This window comes from Mandrillus leucophaeus, unplaced genomic scaffold (assembly GCF_000951045.1).
Source record: "Mandrillus leucophaeus isolate KB7577 unplaced genomic scaffold, Mleu.le_1.0 Scaffold429, whole genome shotgun sequence".
NCBI classification, from domain to species: domain Eukaryota; kingdom Metazoa; phylum Chordata; class Mammalia; order Primates; family Cercopithecidae; genus Mandrillus; species Mandrillus leucophaeus.
The window spans coordinates 523,187-536,813 of record NW_012104576.1 but is presented as its reverse complement, the minus strand read 5'-3'; the positions used below and the strand labels follow the sequence as shown (position 1 = coordinate 536,813).

At 58.5% G+C, this 13,627-nt stretch overlaps 4 protein-coding genes across 17 annotated transcripts in view; all 4 read right to left on the bottom strand.

Annotated features, from left to right (window-relative positions):
- Nucleotides 1–103: 103 nt before the first annotated feature.
- Nucleotides 104–4,594, bottom strand: IFRD2 (interferon-related developmental regulator 2). Its single transcript, XM_011993271.1, has 12 exons — nucleotides 4,215–4,594; nucleotides 2,550–2,669; nucleotides 2,378–2,462; nucleotides 2,160–2,284; nucleotides 1,919–2,076; nucleotides 1,702–1,752; nucleotides 1,440–1,618; nucleotides 1,249–1,354; nucleotides 790–927; nucleotides 573–701; nucleotides 399–494; nucleotides 104–259 (listed from the first exon to the last, which is right to left on the bottom strand). The coding sequence occupies exons 1-12, from the start codon at nucleotides 4,462–4,464 to the stop codon at nucleotides 179–181; spliced, it is 1,518 nt and encodes a 505-aa protein (XP_011848661.1). The 5' UTR covers nucleotides 4,465–4,594; the 3' UTR covers nucleotides 104–178.
- A 224-nt stretch (nucleotides 4,595–4,818) lies between these two features.
- HYAL3 (hyaluronoglucosaminidase 3) lies at nucleotides 4,819–11,421 on the bottom strand. Of its 4 annotated transcripts, none has more exons than XM_011993275.1 (4): nucleotides 11,225–11,421; nucleotides 6,709–6,853; nucleotides 5,625–5,714; nucleotides 4,819–5,508 (listed from the first exon to the last, which is right to left on the bottom strand). In XM_011993275.1, coding segments are annotated over exons 1-4 (507 nt in total). In that variant the 5' UTR covers nucleotides 11,227–11,421; the 3' UTR covers nucleotides 4,819–5,238. The 4 variants fall into 4 exon arrangements, with proteins under 4 accessions (XP_011848665.1, XP_011848662.1, XP_011848663.1 ...); XM_011993272.1 differs by having other exon boundaries at nucleotides 6,709–7,619; nucleotides 11,225–11,408; XM_011993273.1 differs by lacking the exon at nucleotides 11,225–11,421 and adding an exon at nucleotides 10,832–10,865 and having other exon boundaries at nucleotides 6,709–7,619.
- Nucleotides 8,411–11,421, bottom strand: NAT6 (N-acetyltransferase 6 (GCN5-related)). Of its 7 annotated transcripts, XM_011993282.1 has the most exons (3): nucleotides 10,832–10,899; nucleotides 9,817–10,093; nucleotides 8,411–9,682 (listed from the first exon to the last, which is right to left on the bottom strand). In XM_011993282.1, exon 3 carries the CDS (start codon nucleotides 9,471–9,473, stop codon nucleotides 8,613–8,615), a length of 861 nt encoding a protein of 286 aa, XP_011848672.1. In that variant the 5' UTR covers nucleotides 9,474–9,682; nucleotides 9,817–10,093; nucleotides 10,832–10,899; the 3' UTR covers nucleotides 8,411–8,612. The 7 variants fall into 7 exon arrangements, with proteins under 7 accessions (XP_011848672.1, XP_011848667.1, XP_011848670.1 ...); XM_011993277.1 differs by lacking the exons at nucleotides 9,817–10,093; nucleotides 10,832–10,899 and adding an exon at nucleotides 11,225–11,421; XM_011993280.1 differs by lacking the exon at nucleotides 10,832–10,899 and adding an exon at nucleotides 11,225–11,416 and having other exon boundaries at nucleotides 8,411–10,093.
- A 523-nt stretch (nucleotides 11,422–11,944) lies between these two features.
- The window catches only part of HYAL1 (hyaluronoglucosaminidase 1), a 13,822-nt gene continuing 12,139 nt past the window's right edge, over nucleotides 11,945–13,627 (bottom strand). For 4 of the 5 annotated variants that reach the window (XM_011993264.1, XM_011993267.1, XM_011993263.1 and 1 more), the window contains 2 exons: nucleotides 13,037–13,126; nucleotides 11,945–12,849 (listed from right to left, as the gene is read on the bottom strand). In XM_011993264.1, coding sequence (XP_011848654.1) covers nucleotides 12,532–12,849; nucleotides 13,037–13,126 — 408 coding nt within the window. In that variant the 3' untranslated portion in view covers nucleotides 11,945–12,531. The remainder of the gene's footprint in view (nucleotides 12,850–13,036; nucleotides 13,127–13,627) is intronic. The other variant, XM_011993265.1, reaches the window with a different exon arrangement.

The window sequence follows — 13,627 nt, the reverse complement described above, 5'->3', positions numbered from 1 at the left end:
GACAAAGGGGCCAGGGTCCCAAGTGTCCGGGCCCCCAGCTACCCACCCCATGTCTGTTTTTGGTTTTGTCATTAAAAAAATAAAGTGACAAATACTGGTGGAGACCAGTTGTTGCACTGTCTTCTGTTAAAAATACGGACCAAGGGCATAGAAAGTCTCCTCTTCAGCAGGTCCTGCTTCACAGGATGTCTGCCCGCTTGTCCCGCACACGGCTTCGAGCCTTGGTCCGGGCTTTGAAGGCGGCAGCATTGTACAGGTGCTAGAGTGGGGACAGAGAGTGACACCTTGGGGAGCTGGGAAGGGAAAGGGCTGGGGGTCCTCTTCCAGCCTCTGCAGAATTTCAGGCCTCTAGGAAACACGGGAATAGGGGGAAGAGAAAGGTGCCCAAGGGTGCAAACCTTCTCGAAGCGTGGAACCTTGCAGGCCTTCAGGGCAGTGGCATCCAGCACCAGCACAGGGCCCAGGCCAAAGATGTCACGGAGTAGCTCATTGTTCTGGGGGGCAGAGGGCAGTGAGCTCAGGCCAGACTGAAGCAGCCACACCAGGTGTCCCCTCCCTGTGCATCCCCGCACCTGGAGGTGGTGGTGCATGCCTGAACCCAGCACTTCCTTGAAGGCAGTGTAGATCCGGTGCCGAGCCCAGCTGTCCATGTAGAGCACCTCAAAGCCGAAGCGCACTATCTCTTCTTCACATTCACCGCCCTGCAGGGTACAGGGGCCAACACAACTGGGCTTGGCTACTATGCCTGGGAGTGCACCCTCACTAGGACACATATGTTCTCACACACACCTCCACCGAGTGCAGCACGGCACGGAAAGTAGAGCGCTGGCGCCGGCGATCAGCCTTGGCACGGTACTTGTTACTGTCAGTGGCCAGAGTGCGCAGGACACTGCAGAGGGCCTCCATGTCCTCATAAACAAACTCCTCCTGCAATGGGAGCGTTGGAAGGTGTGTGGTAGGTAGATGCTTGAGCTCTGCTGGCTCTGAACAGGGCACTGCCGAAACCCATCCTTTCCCTGAAAGACCCTCTCTTCTCTGCCTGGCCCCTTTGACCCCTCCTGGGCGTCTGTCAGGCCAGGACACCGCTGCTCAGGGCACCCATCATGACATCTAGCAGATGAATCTGTGTTGGGGCCACCTCCTCTGCATAATGACCTAAAGCTGCTCTGTTTTCTGTGGCACCCCCTGCATCCAGCCTGTGATGGGCAGGTGGTATCACCAAGCACCCCCCATCCTTGTCCCTCGCACCTCAAGGTCCCGGGCAAGCTCAAAGAGCAGTGCAATGGTTTCACCGGCAGCGATCCGCAGGTTCACACTTTCACTGGACAAGAGCTGGGGCAGCCGGGGCAGCTGCCTAGGGAAGGGGCAGGCTGAGCTGTATGTGTGGGTTGGGGGCCTTTTTGAGATCCCCCCCCATCCCAGTGGACAGCCACCCCTACCTGTCAAGGATGTGGCTGATTTGGGTGCTGGGGCAGATGGTGAGCAGCAATGCCCAGGCCTGCAGGGCAGCACAGAGCAGGCCGTGCAGGCTGGCAGGAACCACAGGAGTTGTGGAGCTGCCCAAGCCATAGAACCGGCTGAAAACACTTTCTAAGCAGGCAAGGCAAGAGACCAGATCCTAGGAACACAGGGAGGCAGGGGAGCTCAGAGGCAGAGTTACAGCCCTAGATGCTCTACCACCTGTGCCCAAAGACCACTCACCTGGATGTCGGCAGTAGCCACGTAGCAGCCCAGGCCAAGAGCAGAAGCACACTGTTGGGAGAAGGGCAATGCTGTGCCACAGTCAGCGGATGAATCTGGGTTCCCAGCCCTGGAGCTCACTCCCCTCAGAGTAAGGGAGGCTGAAGACAGGGGGAACCCAGCACTCTGTTGAGGGATAAGGTGCAGGAAGGGTTTCATGGGGCACAGGCACACTCACGTGGAGCCGGGCAGCAGGGCTAGCTGTGCTGTCACTGAGCACAGAGACCAGCAGAGGCTGCAGGCTGTGGAACAGCTCCTCACCCTTGGGTCCGGGGCCCAGCTGCACGCAGAGCAGACCTAGCACAGCAGCGGCCAGGGCTTGTTCCTCTCCCTTCCCTGTGGGATGCTTTCCAGTCAGCCTATGCAGCAAGGGCCAGCGTCTGCCCAGTTTAAGTCTCCCATGCACCCCCAGCTCCAACCTTTCTTGAGGCACTTTTCCAGGGCATCAGCTAGTGTGAGGCGGCGCTCCAGCAAGAAGTCGGGGAGTAGGCGGGATGCCAGGGCCAGGCGCAGGCTCTCGAGAGCACCCTGCCGGGTCTTGGCACTGGGGGAGGTCGAGAAGGGGGGTCATATAGGCCAGCCCTCCCTTGGTTACACTTGGAGCTGGGTGTAGGAGTTGGCTGGCAGCCAGGGGTACCTCTTGTCTGTGAGGCAGTCCACATACTCCTTCAGCTTTTCCTCAAGGTCTTCCTGCTGGCCCTGCTCATTCACGACATCCCCCCCTGGAAGGCCACCTGGTCAGCACTGCTTCTTGTGCGCAGCCCATGGAGCCCTCTCCAAGCCCCTGTCAAACTTCCACCCGCTCTCACCAAGGCTGTCCTCTGCAGTGGTGCTGAGAAGGCTGGGGCATTCACTGGTGGTGCTGCGGGCCTCACTGGCTGCCTCATCATCACTGGAACCCGAGTCAGCTTGGGCACTGCTCCGGGCACCTGGGGAAGGTGGAATAGGACACTCAACTTGCCTCTACTGATGAGGGATGGCTGGGGGTACCTCACCCAACCTCATAATCCCAAAAGATAGAATGGTGCTCCTCTCGGAGATGGAAAACCAAAGCCAAAGGTCAGTAGGGTTGGTGCACTCCTGTGTGTGGGCTCTGTCCAGGGACAAGGGCTCACACTGGCAAGGGTGGCTGCTGTGGCAGAGTTTTGGACAGGGTGTGATCACCAAGCTGCCCCTAATTCTAAGAACTACTCACACCTCTCACCTGCAGGAGGAAGTCCAGCCTACACATTGGCCTCTGCTCCCCACCACCTTTTTTTTTTCTGAGAGAGTTTTGCTCTTGTTGCCCAGGCTGGAGTGCAATGACGTCATCTCAGCTTACCACAACCTCCGCCTCCAGGTTCCAGTGACTGTCCTGCCTCAGCCTCCCGAGTAGCTGGGATTACAGGCATACGTCACCACACCCAGTTAATTTTGTATTTTTAGTAGAGATGGGGTTTCTCCATGTTGGTCAGGCAGGTCTCGAACTCCTGGCCTCAGGTGATCTGCCTGCCTTGGCCTCCCAAAGTGCTGAGATTACAGATGTGAGCCACCACGCCCAGCCTGCTCCCATTTTATCTTACTATCCTACCTGCCAGAGCAGCCCAGCCTTCCCTCATTCACTCCACTGTGCTGGGGTCCCTCCAGCTGCCAAGACTTTGCACAACTTGCTCTCTTCTCCATCTTCTCAGGACTCACCCAGAAGCACCTCCCCCAAGGCCTCCCTGAGTCCTAAGTCTGGGGCTGACACCATTCAGTGAACATGTTCTATACCCTATTAGATGTCCCCCACCCAAACCCCACCATGGTGGTGACCAGTTTAAAGTTATGCCTAGGTATTTTCCTCCTTCCTGTGATCAGCCGTCCTCCCCTCCTCCTCAAAAATAAAAATAAATAAATTTGTGCGTCGTACACACCCCATCCCAGCAGAGTAAACATAAGTGTTTACTGCATTAAGACAGGCTCCTGGTCTAAGCTGATAAGCGAGTCCCAAGACTGCCTCAGACTCCAGGATAGTCAGCCACCTTGTGGAGTCAGGCCTGCCAAGCTGCCAAGGCTCTAATCAGGTAGCTTCCCAACAGATCCCCCTCCCTCTGTTAACCGGAGCAGGCCAGGACTCCCGCCAACTTCCTTGACCAGTCCAGGAAAGGATCAGGGTTTGGCAAGGGGACTGGCTTCCTGCTCTGTCCGGTGAGTTTGCCCACCCAGCAGGCAACTGAGGCAGAGAGGCAACGGGGAAACTGAGGCCCGGAGAGGCTGGCCGGGTCACCGCTGGGAGCGCGGACTCCCAACAGGCAGTGGGCAGCGAGCTCAAGTTGAGCACGCACGTGGCCAATGACTGCTGGGGCACGTGCCAGCCTCGGTAGAGTTCTGGGAAGCTGCGCGGGGCTGGCCGAGGGGGTTCCCCACCCAGGGCCCTCGAGAACAACTACGGGGACCCAGCAGGACCCCCACCCGCCGCTCATCAGCTGTCCCACGCCCCCTACCCCACTCACCTCCTCCACGGCGCTGACCACCCTTCCGGAGCGTGTTGCCCTTACGGGCGCGAGGCATGCCGGGAACCGGGCGCGGGGAGCGCGGGGTCAGGGACCCGGTGGGTGTGGGCTCCAGGGCAGCGAGACGCCGGCCGGTGCGCTGCGCTGAGACTTGGCCAGACGACGGGCGCCACACGCCCCGCGAGCCACCATCTTCGCGAGGCGCCACCCCCTGCCAAACAGGTCGCCGGGAAGGCGAGTTCCAGGCCATCCGATTCAGGCCCACATCCACGAGGCTAAAACTACTAATCCCAGGGGCCTGAGCGCGCAGGTGACGGCGGCTGGCTGCGCGTCAGAGCACCACGGGAATGGTAGTCCACGCCTGGGGCCCACCAGCCGACTACGCGCTAGCTGAACTATGCACCCACAATGCCCTGCGCGCGCCCCAGCTCCCTCGGTGCACAGTCGTAACCTCCGAAGCGCCCCTCAGGAGCACCACGGCAGGACTGGCTTCTCAGGGCACTTGGCAGCGGGACGCTCGCGACGAGTCCTACCCCTGCCCCTGGGTCTGGGGACCATGGGAAGGGCTTAGAGCTTGGGATAACAGGAGGAACAGCCAAACCTCAGGCAGTGGAAAAAAGTGACTTTATGATGAAACAGTGCAGACAACAGCTTAACACTTTACCGACCTTAGCCAAGATTTTTGGGGGCCCATCTGCCCGTGCACGGCCCATCTTCTGTGACCTCTCCATGGGCCTAGTGAGGTGTAGGCACAAAGCCCTAGGCTGGCAGCCCTAACTAGCTGGAACCTGACTCTCCCTGGAACTGCTTCCTTGCCATGGAGGAGTCACATGATCTCAGAGGGCCTCTGGTTTTATAAGCGTTTTTTCTGGCCCCTTCTACCCCTCAGGGATTCCAAGGGAAGCGGGGTGTGTGCTTGGGAGGGTTGACTGTAAACTGAATAGAGCAAGAGTGGGACAGAGTAGCTCCAGGACTGGAAAAGTGGCAGCAGGGAAAAGAAGAGGCAGTGGCAGGGGCCCTGGCTTTATATTGCTTCTTTAGGCCCAAGCCTGGGCTCCTGGCAGGTGGGGCCAGCCCAGCCACAGTAACAGTGGCAGCTGAAGGACTTCCAATCTCCAAGGCTGCCGTCTGGCCACAGGTGTAGAAAGGCTTCCATCTGTCCTGGATCTCGCCGGGCACAGCGCCCGTGACCATGGCACCGCTGGTGACTGCAGGCCATCGCTGCCCTGGTCACATTGATCACATAGGGTCCCAGGGTGTCCACCAGGTAGTCATGGAGATGCCAGCACTCCTCCTAAGGAGAAGGGAAGAGTTGTGTCAGTATGCCTGCTCTATAGTCTTGACATGGCCGTCCTCTACCCTGGGACCCCAGCATGCGCTACATGGCAGGCTCAAAGGGGCAGTGATCACCTCAGAGCTGGAGAGGCTCAGATCCCCCCAGAGCACCACGCCGGCTGCCCCTAGCGCTGCACTCACACCAATGGTCTGCACAAGGTCATCCTGGAGACAGAGAGCTGCTAAGCCAGGGCTGGGCTGGCCAGATCCATGTGGGCCCACATCCACATTCAAGAAACTCTTCTGGTTCACTGTCACAATGTGATTCTACCTCTACAGTAGGGCCCCTCTAGTTTGGTTTGGTTTTAGAAGCAGGGTTTTACTCTCTCATCCAGGCTGGAGTGCAGTGGCATGATCATAGCTCACTGCAGCCTTGAACTCCTGGGATCAAGTAATCCTCCCACCTCAGCCTCCCAAGTAGCTGGTACTACAGACACATGTCATAACACCTGGCTAATAATTTTTTAGGCTGAGCACGGTGGCTCACACCTGTAATCCCACACTTTGGGAGGCAAAAGCAGGAGGATCACTTGAGCCCAGGAGTTCAAGACCAGCCTGGGCAACATGACGAAATCCCATCTCTATAAAAATATAAAAATTAGGTGGGTGTGGTAGTATGCACCTGTAGTCCAGCTACTCGGGAGGAGGCTTAGGTGGGAGGATCACTTGAACCAGGAAGTGGAGGCTGCAGTGAGCTGAGATCGTGCAACTACACTCCAGCCTGGGCAACAGAGCAAGACTCTGTCTCAATTTTTTTTTTTTTTGGTAGAGACTAGGGTCTCACTGTTGCCCAGGCTGGTCTCAAACTCTTGGCCTCAAGGAATCCTTCCATCTCAGGCTCCCAAAGTACTGGGATTATAGGTGTGAGCCACTCACCCAGCCCGAGTAGGGCCCCTTTGTATCGAGTCTCTGAGTGACTTCTCAGGCCTTCCACTCAGAATATCTCCCCTCAGACCAGCACTCCAAAGGCTGGGCTTCCCTACCCCTCAACATCTTCCAGGGCAGAGCCATGCCTCCCTCATCAGGTACTCCAGGACAGGGCCTTCCACTCAGAACCCCTAGATTAGGACCAACCCCTAGGCAAGATCTTCTCCTGGGACCTTCCTAGAACAGGGCCATACCTCCTGACTAAGACCCCTAGCCCTCAGCTTCCACTTACCTGGGACAGGAACCTCCCAGATCTCCGGTGTGTGAGGCGGACATAGGCCAGGACAGGCAGGGGATGTCGGTGCCCAACAAGGGCCACACGGAAGGCCTCCTCCAGGCGATGTCGGACAAAGGCCTGGTGGTGGGCAGGCGGCAGCCTGGGTGGGAGGTAGATGCTGGGGAAGAGGGCACTGGAGGCGGCCCAGAGCCAATGCAGTTGAGTGTTGCGGGCCAGGGTGGCTGCATGGCAGCGGCCGGTATAGTTGGAAACCATACTATGCCAGCCATTGCCGCAGGCTGGGTAGCGATAGAAGCCCCAGAGTCCATGGGGCCGCAGTGCCTGGCCCATCCGCAGCGTATCCTCCATCAGTGCACGGGCCGCCTGCTCAAAGCCAATATAGGCCTTGTAGAGCTGCTCCTGAGGGTCCAGGTCAGGGAATACCTGCTGTGCCCAAGCCCAAGAGGCTGCCTGATAGGCCCGGCGGCGGCCCCAGTTCCCAGCCCAGAGTGGACACCACTCCTCCCAATCCAGCACTGCTGGGCCAGCAAAGCTGGGTCTCAGGCTGTGATGGATCTGGTAGGCAGCCAGTGCCAGGTGGCGGTCAAGGGGCAAAGCCTGGGGGATGCCCCCATTGTGAGCTGTGCCCCTGGGCCCAAAGTAGGGATAGAGGCCGAGTTGGTTCTTGTAGAAAATGGTCATGTTCTGACCGTGGAAATGCTGGTCACGGTTGGCTATGATGCCCAGGGCATTGAGTGGCAGGTGCACACCAAAGCGGGCCTTACAGTGTGCTGAGGGTACATTCCACAGCACAGAGAAGGGGTGTTCAGGGACCTGTGGCAGGGGCTGGCCACAACCCAGGCACAGGGCCACCCCCAGCACCAGGGCTGGGCCTAGTTGCGTGGTCATGCCCCAAGGATGGAAACCTGCAGGAGAGGGGGGGGTGTGAGCTTAGAGTCCATAGCTATGACCACACTTTCCACACAGCAGGGAAAGCCAGGAAAGCTCCCCCAGCTCCTTTCCATCCTTACAGGAAGAGCTGGGGAAAGCATGTTTCCCCAGGGGTCTCTTGGGCCTTTTAAAACAGCCACACCACAAGCTGGCTATGATGCCCCGGGCATCGAGTGGCAGGTGCACACCAAAGCGGGCTTTACAGTGAGCTGAGGGTACATTCCTTCCCATATTCACCATCTTTGTCAATACACCACTGTGTCCTCCCACGGCTGTCACAAGTCCCCTTTTTTCCTCTGTCCACCTTGTTCCCTCTTCCAAGAACACTCAGCTCCCACCTCCTTACCTGCCTGGTTTAATTCCTACCTAGCACTCAGGTCTCTGCTGTGACATCATTGCCCTGGGAGGTCTCCTGGATCCCCAGGTGGAGTGAAGTCACTTGGGTTCCCAAAGCCTGTGTACCTCCCCTGTGCCATATGGATCCTGCTACTGTATGCCTGTTTGTCTAGTTACCCACTGCCTATGTCCTGTCCAGGGCTTGACACACAGTAGGCGCTCAGTGAATGGTAATGAGTGAGTGAATGGGGAAGAGAACAGCCACCCTGTCTCCTGAGCCTGGTGGGGGGTAAAGGTGAAGGACAGGCATCCTCCCATCAATGGCCTTAGGACCAAGGTGGATCTGGGGACTTCTGCAGGGATAAGGGACCTGCAGAAGAGGGGAGAGGTGAGGGTAGGGGGGTCAACAAATAAACTCTGTCACAGCCACACCCAACAGAGGCTTTATTCAGCCACACTGACGGCTCTGAGCCAGAGCCACCTCCTGGCCCCACTGGTACCCAGGAAACATGCCCAGGCTAAAGCTGCCCCCCAGGGGCTAGGGGGCTGAGGTATGGTCAGTGGGCTGAGGCTTATAGACTGTCCAGGGCAGTCTATTGACCCAGAAAGACAGTTCCTTGCCCTGGATGGCCTCAGATGTCTTTTTCCATCCAGAATATGGGGCGCCCCCTCACATTTTGATATTGTGTCTCCAGCAGGCTTTTTGAAGGGGGCCCTGATGGAACTGGGGGTGAGGTGGTCAGGCACTCAGGTAGAGGAGGGGGTGGTGGCAATGGAAGTCCCTTGGGACCCCTTGGGGCAGCTTGGGCAGTCAGGTTTGGGGCCTTCCAGGGTGGCCGGGGAGAGGGGCCTGTGGGGAAGGCATTAAGCAGGGTGGCAGGCAGCCGTCTGCTGGTGAAGACCAGGCCCTGCACAGGCTTGCCCAGCTGGTAGCCCAGGTGGGTATAGAAGTGCACCTGGTCATGGGTGGTGAGGTGCAGCTTGCGGAAGCCCCGGGCCCGAGCAAAGACCTCCAGGCCCTCCATGAGGCAGCGGCCAAAGCCACGGCCCCTCAGGGCCCGGGCCACCACCACTGTCTCCACTAAGAGGCTCTGGGGCTGGTTCAGCACCAGTGACAGGCGGGCATGGCCCACCACAATGGGTGCTGCTTCAGATGTGGGGTGGGGGCTCAGCAGCATCAGGCAGAGGGGGAAGGCATCTGAGGACTGGCCCAGGGAGTGAAGGCGGGAGGCGCGGCTGCGGGGCCACTGATCATTGATGAGGTCAGCACAAGCGTCCAAGAGCTCGGGTCGGCGGTGCACAGGCTCCAGGGTCAACTCAGCCAGGCTAGGAGCTGGTGTCTCCTCTGGCTGGTGTTCAGGATCCATGGTAAGCTCAGTTGGGCCAGGATTGAAGGTCATCTCTGGTTGGCGTGTGGAATCCAGGGGCAGCTTTGGCTGGCACGCAGGATCCAGAGTCAGCTCAGCTGGGCTGGTACTCAGGATCAGCTCCATCCGGTGTGTAGGGTCTAGTGTAGGGGTCAGCTTGGCTGGGCCAGGGCTCAGAGTCAGCTCTTGCCTATGCACAGGATCCAGGTTTAGCTGAGTCAGGCTGGGAGCCAAGGTCACCTGCTGCTAGGTTGCAGGTGGCTCAGTGCCAGGCTGGAGGTTAAGACCCCAGTCTCCAGGCAGTGGCATCTCTTCAGACCACAGTGGCTCTCCTCCTGTAGATAACAGCCATGCTGGGCTGTGCCAGGAGGGAGGGTGGGGTTGGGGCAGGGAAAGGCTGACAGAGTGCGAGGGGGACCATGCATACTGGAACTGGGGAGTGGTGGGCTGCACGTTGTCCCACACTCACCTGATGGCACAGGTGACCTGGAAGAGACCCATCCCCTATAGAGCAGGGCAGATAGATCCAGGTGTCTACCCCACATTGGAGGGAGGCTGGGAGTGATGGATGAGCTGCTTAAGGCTAGGACAGAACCTAGGAGTTCTGGCCCCAGCCTGCTCTGGCTACAAATTTGTCTTCCTCAGGACCTCCCCTCACAGGGGGCCTGTAACCACCAGGTCTATAAAACAGCCGACCCAATCCACCTGCTGGCCTTCTGTCTTCCAGTAGTCCTCCCAGTCCACCACTAGGGCATGGGATAGAAGATGCAAAGCAGACACTATACCCCCTGCTCAAACCTACCTCAAGGTTCCCTCCATAGGAAAAACTGCCCCAGGAGTCTTCCTGTCCCTTTCTTCTCCCTATATTCTGAGTCTCCTCCAGCTCCCAGCCTTTTCAACTACCTGGGCTATGCCCACGGCCTTAGTGGATCCTGGGGCCCCACTCATGCATCCATCAGGCTGAGCTTTGGCCTGTCTTGACTGCCTTCCCTGCCTGGAGCCCCTGGCCCCCTTCCCAACTCTGCCCATCTCAGGACACTTTGGATATAGACCCAACTGTCCCCTCAGATGGGACCCCAGCAGCACCAGCACTGGGCCTGGTCCACAGCCACACAGCAGTATTGCCTCTGCAGGCTTGGTTCCCCACTGGCCTGAGTTTCGCAGGCACCCTAGATAAGGACCACAGCTTCCTTCCTATATACACAGGGTGTCCAACGGTCACCAGGTTGGGGGCCTAGGCCTCCTGTGCCCAAACCCTACTGTTTTCCCATCTTAACCAAGGTCCTGCTGTCAGGCAGGTCTACGCTGGGGGTTTTCTAGTGGTGGGCGGGCAGCTGGGCCCCCCCCTTCTACTCACCTGCTCCAGAGGGGGCCTCTTGGCTCCCCTACCTCTCCTGAGCTTGAGGCCAATTAAACACTGGTCAATAACAGGCACCCCACTCCCCTCACCTCCCACCCCATTCACAGGGCTATAAGCCCCTCACCTGCATCAGCCACCTCGGCAGCAGCTGCACCCTTTGGTCTGGAGGGAGGAAATCCAGGATCCGCCCCTAGGGCTGAGCCCCGGGCTTCCCCGCGGCCTTAACCCCTTCAGTGCCGACCCCACCCACTGGGGCGGGGCTCCGGGGTCCTCAGAGAGTCGCTTCTCCGTCTCTCCCGGGCCTCGGTTTCCCCCTCCCTTCTAGTGGGTCACAACAGGCTGTGGAGCTTTTGGGAATGGGGACTTCGAGAGCTCGACTCTGTGGGTAGGTGTGGCTCGGCATGCTCTAGAAACGAACGACTGACGCGGGGAGGGCGTGCAGAGTGGCATAGCCACTTGGGGACCGCATGCGCGGGGTGGACCTACAGGCAGCAAATGGGAAGGGTGCGGTACTGACATGTTGAAGCCGGCCTCCGGGATGTTCCGCGTCCTAGCTCCGCACAGCTGGGTATCTCACTCAGTCGCCACCTCGGACTCCTCGGTCCGACAGCGCTGGCCCCCAGCGACGCGGCGGATGTACTGCAGCCGTCGCGTCCTGCGGCGCGCCAAGGGGTTCCAAGGTCTCCCGGGGTGCCCCGGCACCCGCGCGTCGCCCCGGCACCCGCGCGTCGCCGCTTAGGCCCCGCCCCTCGTTTACGCGTCACAACACCCACCAGGCGCAGGCTCAGTCTCCACCCTGCTGAGCTGAGCTCCGCCCCTGCTGAGCTCCACCCCATCTCCATTTGAGCCCGCCTCCTCCCCACTCGGCCCCATACAGGCCCCGCCTCCTGCTCCTTGCGTCAGAGCTTAGGTCCCGCCTCGATTTGGCTTCTTCCAGGCCCTGCCCCGGCCCAACACGTCACCACTTCAGCCAGGCGCAGGCCCCGCCTTCAGTTGACTCCGCCTCTGCCAGCCCCGCCCCAGGCTCGGACCGGTCCAGCTTCAGTTCCCGCCTGCCTCCCACCCCAGGACAGCTTGGAAACGGTCAGATCCGGTGGGGCTTCCTCCTGAAATTTGGGCCCCACCCTGGGAAGCAGCCGCTCTTAGACTGACGTCAAATCTGGTGAGAGTGACAAGCCTTTCCTGTGCCCTTTGGATACCGGGGCCTGGACATTTTAGGCGCTCAATAAACAGCTAGGTAAATCATGACTGCTTTATTTGCTGGGCTGGTGCCTCTCAGCAGACTCAGGGGTCGTGCAGGGCTGGTTACCATAAACTCAGTAGGAGCGCAAGGGCTGTACCCCCAGAGCTAGACAGCCTGGGTTTGAATCTCAACTTCTCCCTTTTCGTGTTGTGCAACCTTGGGCAACGTGTTTACCCTCACTGTGAGTGACTCAGTTTCCTTATGGTCTCATTGTGAAGAATGAATAAGTCCACATAAAATGCTTAGCACGGCGATTGGCAAAGAGTAGGCACTCAGTGAATGTCAGCCTTTGTGATTGCTGCAGTTCAAAGACTGGCTCAGTGTCTCTGGAGGAATTGTTTATGACCTTGCCAAGTGGATGCATATGGACATGAAATGAATGGTGTCTGCTGTAGTTCAAACTCCTTATGCCACTGTTCTAGTCTGTAAGTATGCATGTGCAGGGAATATGCCCATGACAGTGGCTGAGTGTACTCTTCACTGTGACCATGACTTATATGACTGTGCCTGTATTTGAGGAAGCCCTGGCCAGACCCAGAGTGCATTAGGTTCTCAAGGTGCGCAACTCAATGTGTGGCCAATCACCACATGCTCTTCTGCTCACACCACGGTCCCTGCCAGCCAGGGTAGCATCGACATTTGAACTCCACGGCCATCTGTGCCTGATCTTCAAGTGAGAGGGCACCCCGCAGGCTCAGGGGTCCACCATCAGGCGTGAGCTGGATGGAGAAACTGGCAGGGTTAAGAATGAGGAGGGCTTTAGGGTGGCTGGGGCGGCGGACACAGCGGCCATGGCTGGAGCACAGGGCTTGACTGCAGAGAAGTGCCCCACTGGTCACATTCAGGATGAAGGGCCCCAGGGTAGTGTCCATATACTCCTTGATGGCCTGACATGATTCCTAGGTGGGAGGGGAGGAGAGCATCAGGGACACCTTGGTCATGTATGGACCCTCCTAGGGCACTGAGACACTCACCTGCTGGTCAGCCAGGACTTTGCAGGTAGAAAGGGTAAGTCAGGGTCTACCCAGTCAGCTTAATGACCCCACCTCTTCCCCACCCCCACCCTCATGCCAGGCCTAAGCTCACCTTGGTTCTTGTATTTTCCCAGCTCACCCAGAGCACCACTCCAGCTGCCCCCTGGGCTGCACTCTCCCCCAGGCTGTGCTCCAGCTCATCCTGGGAAGGAGACAGCACAGTTCTGTGAGGACTCCTTCCCACCCTGTGGCAGACTGCTGGAACACCATTGGATGGGGCAAATAATTCATAACCTTCACCTGGGGCTGCTCTGGCCACGGGACCAGAGGCAAACTGCTTCCTCCTCTAGCCTATGAATTCCAATAAATGTTGAATTGCCTGTGCCTGGCACAGAGCTTGGCACAAAGTACGCACTCAATTGATGTGCCCATGCACCAGGCATGGTGGCTCATACCTGTAGTCCCAGCATTTTGGGAGGCTGAGGTGGGAGGATCACCTGAGGTCAGGAGTTTGAGACCAGCCTGGCCAACATGGTGAAACCCCATTTCTGCTAAAAATACAAAAATTAGCCAGGCATGTTGGTGGCATGCCTGTAATCCCAGCTACCCGGGAGGCTGAGGCAGGAGAATCGCTTGAACCTGGGAGGTGGAGGTTGCAGGAGCTGAGATCTTGCCCCTGGTACTCCAGCCTGGGTGACAGAGC

What these genes read in the sequence shown, in the direction of transcription:
- IFRD2 (XM_011993271.1), bottom strand. Translation starts at nt 4,464, where the DNA reads ATGGCCTGGAACTCGCCTTCCCGGCGACCTGTTTGGCAGGGGGTGGCG. An exon ending in AGCTTGCCCGGGACCTTGAG is followed by an intron (nt 928 to 1,248) that starts GTGCGAGGGACA and finishes CTCCCATTGCAG; the next exon opens with GAGGAGTTTGTTTATGAGGA. An exon ending in AGGTTCCACGCTTCGAGAAG is followed by an intron (nt 260 to 398) that starts GTTTGCACCCTT and finishes TCCCCACTCTAG; the next exon opens with CACCTGTACAATGCTGCCGC.
- HYAL3 (XM_011993272.1), bottom strand. Translation starts at nt 7,602, where the DNA reads ATGACCACGCAACTAGGCCCAGCCCTGGTGCTGGGGGTGGCCCTGTGC. An exon ending in CTGGGAGGTTCCTGTCCCAG is followed by an intron (nt 5,715 to 6,708) that starts GTAAGTGGAAGC and finishes CTCTGTCTCCAG; the next exon opens with GATGACCTTGTGCAGACCAT. An exon ending in TGAGCCTCTCCAGCTCTGAG is followed by an intron (nt 5,509 to 5,624) that starts GTGATCACTGCC and finishes CCTTCTCCTTAG; the next exon opens with GAGGAGTGCTGGCATCTCCA.